This window comes from Antechinus flavipes, chromosome 4 (assembly GCF_016432865.1).
Source record: "Antechinus flavipes isolate AdamAnt ecotype Samford, QLD, Australia chromosome 4, AdamAnt_v2, whole genome shotgun sequence".
NCBI lineage: Eukaryota > Metazoa > Chordata > Mammalia > Dasyuromorphia > Dasyuridae > Antechinus > Antechinus flavipes.
Window position 1 is genome coordinate 380,518,804 of NC_067401.1, and position 8,628 is coordinate 380,527,431.

General features: G+C 36.0%; 1 protein-coding gene across 1 annotated transcript in view; it reads right to left on the reverse strand.

The window, feature by feature from the left end:
- Positions 1-7,909, reverse strand: part of LOC127562620 (C4b-binding protein alpha chain-like) — a 69,408-nt gene extending 61,499 nt beyond the window's left edge. The window contains exons 1-2 of the mRNA XM_051998495.1: positions 7,697-7,909; positions 6,762-6,953 (exon numbers count right to left, since the gene is read on the reverse strand). Coding sequence (XP_051854455.1) covers positions 6,762-6,953; positions 7,697-7,799 — 295 coding nt within the window. The 5' untranslated portion in view covers positions 7,800-7,909. The remainder of the gene's footprint in view (positions 1-6,761; positions 6,954-7,696) is intronic.
- Between the last annotated feature and the right edge of the window lie 719 nt (positions 7,910-8,628).

Consider the following 8,628-nt stretch of genomic DNA (forward strand, 5'->3'; position numbering starts at 1 on the left):
AAGAACTGATGGTCTCTGAATGCAGATTGAAGTCTATTTTTTTGACTTTCCCTCCATGTTTTTCTTTTCTTTTTGATCTGTTTTTCTGCAGCTATGACTAATATGGAAGTGTTTTACATAATTACACATATATTACCTCTACCAGATTTTACTTACCATTTGAGGTGAAGGGAGGAAAGGAGGGAGAAAAATCTGGAACTTTAAATCTTATAAAAGTGAATGCTAATATTTGTCTTGACATATAATTTAAAAAATAAAATGTTACTAAAAATTTCTTCCCCAACTGAAATATTTCTTGATTATTTAATGACAATGTTTGTTAACTATTAATGGTAAATTATTAAGATTATTTAAATATTTATTAAAACTTTGTCTGTTAAAGCTCAATTCAAATGCTACTTTTTCCATAAAACCTTGTCTAATCTTTCCTCCTTGCTTCAATTCTATCAGGGCACTTTGTTATTCCTTAATATACTTTCTCCAAGCTTATATATTAATAGAGTATGGTCCAATTATTATTTAGCCTCACATGCTTGGGACCTCAGTGCATCAACTCGAGCCTCAGCCCATTACATGTGGTATATAGTATAACTATTTGTGCTGATGTCTTGAGTTACTAAGTTAAAATCACTGTAAGTACAGGAGCTGTGTGTTATTTAAGTTTCAGATTTGCTTTAGCACTTAGAAAAGCTGGTACTCAATAAGTACTTATTATTTATAGTGTATGCAAGGCATAACACTAGATAGTGGATGGGAACTCAATAGGTGAAGATGAGGAACAAGGACATTCTAGTCGTAAGGCGGTTGATGAGAGATCCTGATCAATGAGTTTCCCAACTTAATTTTATGAAATTATAAAAGTAAAAATCAAGCTCTGAAGGATTTAATCTTTTTATACCTGGAACACCTTTGCCTTTTTATTTCCCCTCTTCTTCATCTTGATTGATGGTTACCATTACATATAGGTCAAGAATCTCTCCTCTATGTTGTGGACATCATTCATCAGCTACTATACTGCTCTCGGGCTACCTTCTGTTCTTCTTTTTTCGGCTTTTGGAACTATGATCAAATAAATTCTCTCATTGTTCCTAGAAAGAGTTGGTCATATCTCTTCTTCTATAGTTTTATTCATCATCTCAATGACTCAGCATCTTCCTTCTTGGCCACCATTCGCCTTTATATATTGTCTCTCTCATATAAACTCCTTAAGGGTAGAAATCATTTTTGCTTTTGCATTTGCATCCCTCTCACTTAGCATAATGTATAGCACATCATAAATGTTAATAAATGCTTTATTTATTTATTTAAATAATAATTTTAATGATTTGATGAATTTAATCATTTTAATTTTAATTGAATTTAATTTTATTTAAATGATTTTAATGATTTAAATTTATATTTAATTTAAATTTATAATTTTCCATGAAAGTGTGGGCATGCCTACTGGAGCTTTGCTGAGAGGACAGTGGGTGCAGAATAGACTCTTGTTAAAGGAGTTAAACCTCCCCATGGCCAATAAGATATGTTAAGACAAGCTCATTGTTTTCTGAATTTCTTTCTCTCTATCTCTTTGTCTTTCTGTCTCTTTCCCTTCCTGTATTCAGAAAATAGTCCATTAAGAGGCAAAATAAGCCCATGTGATCAGTCATCTAGTCCCTTCCCCACAGGAACTAGTTATGGTTCCCTAGAGACAGACAGGAATCTTCTGTACTTAAAAGTAATATGAGAAGACAAATTGAGAGGAATTTATCTTATTCAAGAAATGGGGAGAACTGAGGGCATTATTTATATTTCTTGCAGAAATTCATGACAGAAGTAGACATATGCATGCCTTTTTATCTTGTTCATGAACAATCTCTGTGAAACCCAAACTTCTTTGGGAAAAAAAGTTTTGAATTCCCTATATACCCTGAATCCTCAACCTAGCCTTTTAGTCAAAGAAGGGAAATTTATTGGGCAATATTACTTTGGGATTGACTTTTTAGATTTGTTTATGGCCTTCTGTGTATACTTTGCATCTGCATTTTCTATGCAGTGAAATAAAGGCTGTTCTATTTATATATACTGCTACCTTGACAGCTTGTATGGGAACTAAGACACTGTTATCCACATTTAGGAAAACTTGAAAAATAAGCTAATATAGGTTGCATTTAGATATTTCTCCTATGGTCAGACCAGTTCATGTGAGTTCAGTTCTGTGTTATCAGAAAGATAGTTGTTATCAGAAAGATAGTCATAAGGAAGAGGGTTTGCATAGACTTACAGAGCTAGGAAAACACAAAGTACATCTGACAGTGGGGGTGGGAGAGCAGGAGTGAAAAGGCAAAGAATTTGATTAGCTTAGACTATGTGGAAGAAAATGATATGAGTTAATGCTGGAAAGGTTGTATAAAACTAGATTGTTTGGGTCCTTGAGTGTTGAAAAAAAGGAATATGAACATTACTTGGTAGGTAATAAGGAGCCACTGAATATTTTTTGAGCAGAGACATGATATAACTAGGAAAATGGGAGAGGTTATATCTTGTTTGTTTTGTTTTGTTTTTGAAAGTAATATAAGGCATAGTTTGGAAAGGGGAGAGACTAGATATTATTCTATTATATAGACAAGTCTGGAAATAGTGGTGTATGATTGCAATCTCTGCTATTGATAAGACTGAGGCTAGTAGGATTGATATTATTAGGGAATTCTGAACTGTGGGAGGCTGAGCTGATCCACACAAAGTGTCCCCACTAACTTGGGGACTAACACTTGGGGGCAGGGCACCAGATAGCTTAAGGCAGGGAGAACTGGCTCAGAAACAGAGCTGGTAAAAGCTCCCACATCAATCAGTATTGGGATCTGGCTCATGAGTGGCCATTGCCCTTCTATCCTGGGAGAAATAGGGTATCCCAATCTTTAAATAAAACAAAACAAAAAAAAGTTGAGGAAAAAAAAAAAACCTGGTCCATGCAGACAGGAAGGAAGAGAGAAGAAGGTATCAAGTAAAAAGACATGGAAGTTGACTCAATAGAATTTGATTAATGGATATGAGAGGTAACAACTGGAAAATAAACTTAACACTGGAGACTGACTGAATGGTGGTACCAAAGACAATAACAGTAAAGTTACAAAGAAGAGTAGGTTTAATAGAAATGTTTTTTGACATATTGAGTTTAGCACATGAGGTACCATTGGGGAATCTAGGATTGTGAGTGTATGTGTGCATATATTTCTATTTCTATCTACCTACATATCTATAGATATCTATATATATACATCTATATTATACACACACACATATATATACACATATAAAATAATATATATAATAATATATCCACAATTATAATATTTATATAATGAAACATATATAAACATAGATATAGCTATAATTATATTATAATGACATCTATTTAGCAAGACATCTATATCTAAATACAGATATAGAAGTATTTTATTTTTATATATATCTAGACATTTATCTATGTATCTAGACATATATATGTAACTAAATATATATATTTTTATATATCTATGACTGTTTGTCTGTCTTCTCCCTTTGTAAAAAGAAAGAGATTCTGGTTTAGAGTTCCTAAAAATGGTCAGGGCTAGAAATACATATTTGAGAGTCATCTCCACAGAGATTGCAATGAAAACTTTAATGAAAGAGATTACAAAGTTAGGAAATGCAAAGGGAAAGGGAGACAACAGATAAGGTCTGAGGGAACACTTAATATTTTTAAGCACAATAATGTTTTTATGACAGTCTTTTATTTAATTTTCTTCCTACTGAATCATGGTTTTTGGGGCTACCTAGCATTTCTTGGGCAGGTGTATTTTTTTTTTTTTTTGATGCTGTCTTTCTCATGCATTGCTGATATTTCCAAATATCTCCCGCCCTTAAAGAATCCTCTTTTGGAACAAAGAAGTAGATAAACAAAACAAACTGGCACATAGTTTTGCCTGTCAGTGTATGGCTCACTCTATACTGAAGGAAAAGCTGTATAGATTTCATAATGAGTTCTCTGAAATCAAGGTCATAGTAATGTTCTCTGATCATATTAAATATGAAAGCTAACGAATGCATGGAAAATCATTAATTAATTGCTTACTTATTTGGTGCCAAACACTGTGCTCAGCAATAGGGCTACAAATACAAAAGTGAGATAGTCTTTGTCCTCAATAATAAGGAAAGATAAGATATTTCCAGTAGTAGTATATCATTGGGGCAAAGGTTACAAACATTTTTGTCATTTTCCCAGTATAATAAACTTTTGTATATGGACGTTTTTTTGAAAGTGGCAGACAAAGAATATTTGTATAAGAAACATTGATATCAATGTCAGAAGAAACATACATCTTCAAACAAAAACGTTAAAGGGAAACAAAGACTTGTTCTGAAGACCTGGGAGAAAACCTCATCAAATAAATATCCTGAAAGAATCTGTTTGAAAATAGAGACCTGACTGATTTTAAGATGTTTCCAGAGTATTGCTCATTTACATATGACTGCTTTCAGAATTTTAAAGGTTATATTTGAGAAATTATAAATCAAATAAGGGACTGTTGATATGGAATCATCTGACAGAAAAATAAGTTTTTTGAGTTTCATAAATCAAATGTAGGGTATTACTTTTGAGAAAACCTTGACTTGAGGTAGGAATTATATGACAGGCAATAGTCAGATAAAGATGGAGGTTGGAGAGGATGTTGAGTGAAGAAATAGGAGACAGAAAGACACAGAAGTCAATAGGAGACACTGTTTACAAGGGACAGAATGAAGAAGTTGACAGGCAGATTCTGGGGCTGTTTTACTAGGAATTGCTATCTGAATTACTGCTGATATTACTGCGATCTGAAAGAGCAGAATCAACTTGTTGAGAGCTGACTGGCTGCAGAAAGATCAAATCAACTGAGAGGTCAGGAGTACCAGGGATTCTAGAGAAGTAGCTATTGAAACATTAAAGTAGCAGACCCAGGAATCAAAGGGAAGCAAAAATGGGAGATGGAGTGAAGAAATAAAGTGATGTCAAACCCAAATATAAAGGGGATCATTAAACCATAATAAGAATCCATGCAAACTGTATACTGACTTAGAAAACTATGTATCAACATTATTTATGTTCTATTGTATTTTTACTTATATTATTAAATATTTACCAATTATATTTTAATCTGGTTCTGTAATTCTTGAACTGCAACACAAAGGACCATGTGTTTGAAATCTCTGGATTAATTGCAGGTCAAGTTCACCAAACATTTAGTAAGTCCTTATTTACATACAAAGAAAAAGCAAAAATGCCATCTTCAAATTGCAAAGAACTAAGAATAGAATTAGTATTAGTGAAAAAGAGAGAAAAGTGAAAAGCTGGAAATTTATGGTCAGAGAATACAATGTGAAGGTGTCAGCTTTTGGAGATATTAGAATTCTAAGAGTCAGTGAGCTCTAAGATATGGCCAACTAATGATTAATTGAAATATGGTTTTAAAAGGATGAATTCTCTAATGATCAGGTTGTTAGAAGGGTTATCCTTTTTATATGCCCCCATTAAGTATTTCTGGAGGCCACAGAGAACATATTTATTACAAATGGCCATAATTAGTACCTTTTTTGCTACAAATTGCAGTTATGTTAAATCTAGTATCTATTACTTTTTTTCCTACTGAAATAATCTTGTATGTACACAAAAGGTAATTTAGGACATGCTAATTCATCATTCATGCCCTCATCTAATCACAGAATAGATCACATGTCTAGAGCTAGAAGAAGCTATTTCATCCAATTCCCTCATGTTATAGAGAAGGAAAGTAAGGTCCTTAAAGATTAAGTGATTATTTGAACTGAAGTCCTTTGACTCAAAGTACCTTTTCTACTAAATTGCACTGGGTCATCTTCTTTTCTCTCATTGTACTCCTTTTCTTGTCAATGTCATCAATTTCCAAGTTCAATTATAATCCCTATGCTGATGACTCTTAACCCTGTATATTCAGCCATAAGCTCTATCCTGAGCTTCACCAACAACTTGTTGGAAATTTCTATCTAAATGACCCATAGATATTTCCAACTTAACATGATAAAAACAGGGCTTATTTTTTTCCCCTCTAAACCCTGCCCCTCTTCCAAATTTCCTTATTTCTGTTGAAACCTCCACTATCTTTCCAGTTCACCAGGTTCACAACCTCAGAATCATCAGTAACTCTATTCTTCCTCATTTCCCCAGCCAATCAGCTACAAAGTTCTGTCCATGAAATCTCTATAATGCCTCTCATTCTGTCTACTTCCATTTAATCATGCCAGATCCCTTTTCACAATTACCTCAGAATTCTTAGATTCTTTAAACATTCAACTTAGCGGATCCTAGAGAAGCCTTTCCTGATTTTTTCCTGATTCCTCTCTTAATCTTCTGATGTTCCTATATTTCCTTAACTGTGTTAAGTACTCTCTCTCTCCAGAAGATTGCAAAGTTATTTTGTATCCCCCAGAACTTGCATGTAAAGTACTTAATGTTTGTTGAATTTAATTAAAGTTTTGTTCCAATTTTCTGGCAAAAATCAGTAAATTCTGACACACAATATATTTTTAAAAAATGGCTGCCTCATGTTTCATCCAGGAAATCTGCCTTAATTCATCTATTCACTAAAAAAAAATTAATTTTTCACTTTAAATAAAACCAAAGGGTCTAAATGCAAGAACAGAGAGAGGAAAAGCTCCTTTTGAAAATTAATTTAAAAGGGGCAGCAGAGCAAAAAGAAAAGAGTAAAAGTTTTAAGCATACTAACTTTCACAAAATTCAGTTGCCTTGGACCATGTTCCATTTGGAAGGCAAGTAAGTGTAGGTGAGAAATAACGATTTCTAGTATAACCTGGTCGACAAGTATATGTCACCTTGGCACCCTCAGGAAAGTTTTTCTGGTCTGCAAACTCCTTTGTCACCACAGCAAATGGTAATCTTTCTGGGACACCACAAGTACCTATATAGAGAGAAACAAAAAAGAATACTGGAATATACAACAAAAACCATTGGCAGGTCACTTGAAATACAGAAAAAATCCCCATTGGGGGCATCCCAGACTTCACCAATTCACATTAATAAACCTTTGAGTCATTAGATGATGTGTCATTCTTTTACCCTTTTGGCAAGGTATGCGGATGATCTCAGTTTCTGAAGAAACTCTCCTAACCTATAGCAAATCTAACCTTTGTACTGCACACTCCCAAAGTGGGAAATGTCACATTTGAAAATAAAGTTGCAACTAGCTCCTTACCAAATAACCAGATATCGCAACTTAAACCTGCTACTGTCCCCTGACTAACAAAGATAAATAATAGTTTCCTCCCCTCTCCCCTCCCTCCCACCCCCCTTCGGGCAAGGTCCTCAGGAGGAATTGGGATGCTTTCGTTTGTTTTTTATAGGTGGTATTTGACTGGTTGGATTCCATGATCCTTTAATTCCTTGAGTTTCTGCTAGGGAAGCCATCGGGAGATCAGGACCATCTGTTTTTCATCCTCCTTCATCCTCCTTCATGGGATGGGGGGGGGGGAGTGGGGAGAAGAGAGGAGGGGGGAGAGAGAAGAGAACCTCTGCTGCCATGACAACGGATCTTTTCCCCCAGCTCCAGTCTCGGTCCTTTTCTATTTTGCTGTCTTTTTCTTTCGCCTCGAAGCCCGCTCGTCCCTCCTCCTTCCTCCCTCTTCTTTATTCTACCACACTCACCGCGCGCTGGGGGCAGGCTCAGCAGCGGCAGCAGCAGCAGTAGTGATGATGAAGGGCCGAGTAGCCCCAACGCAGAAATCACATTCCGTGGCCCCGGGCTCATGACAAGTCCCGGCTGAGTTGCACCTTGGGATGTTCCTAAGTGCGAGATGCAGAGCGGTGCCGGGATGGAGAAGGTTTCGGCTGCTTAGCTCCGCTTCCACCGGAAAAGTCTTTAGTGCTTGTCCCCGCCCTGAGAGTGTGGGAGTGGCTCTGAGGTCAAGTTCACAAGCGTCACACTCGGCTCTAGTCCAAAGCCCCAGCTGACACCCGCCAGTGGGGGCTCCGCCCCTTGCTTGCCAAGGTCACCTGCTGCAGCTCTCCAAAGTCCGAGCAGTGAGCGGCAGCTGCAGTCCTCCGGGATCTCCGCCTGCACGTCCATCCTGCGCCAGACACTCCCTTCTGAACCAGGCTCCTTAAGCGCCTTCTAAGACCATCTCTCGGCTCTACCTTGATAGCACATATCATTGATCTGCACCCCATCTCTTCAATTAGGCTTTTTTTTTTTTTTTTTTTGTATTTGGCCTTTCTTCCTCAGCACTTAGCACAGTGCCTCACCTTATAGTAGGTTTTTAATAATTGCTTCTAGATTTGAATACACTATAATATACTTGTAGAGAAATAAGGTTTAATGCTTAATAACACAAGAAGAAAAGACTTTTGAAAGTAGAGAAGTTTCTTTGGTGGGAAGAAATGACTAGAAGATATTCTAGGCGTGGGGAAAATCATTACAAAGGCACTGAGACAGGAGAAAAAACAAATTGTGTGAGGAACAGTAAGAAAGCCAACCATAAATTATAGAAAGATACACACATACATACATACATATATATATATATATATATATATATATATATATATATATATATTTCCCCCCCCCACCCCCCCCCACC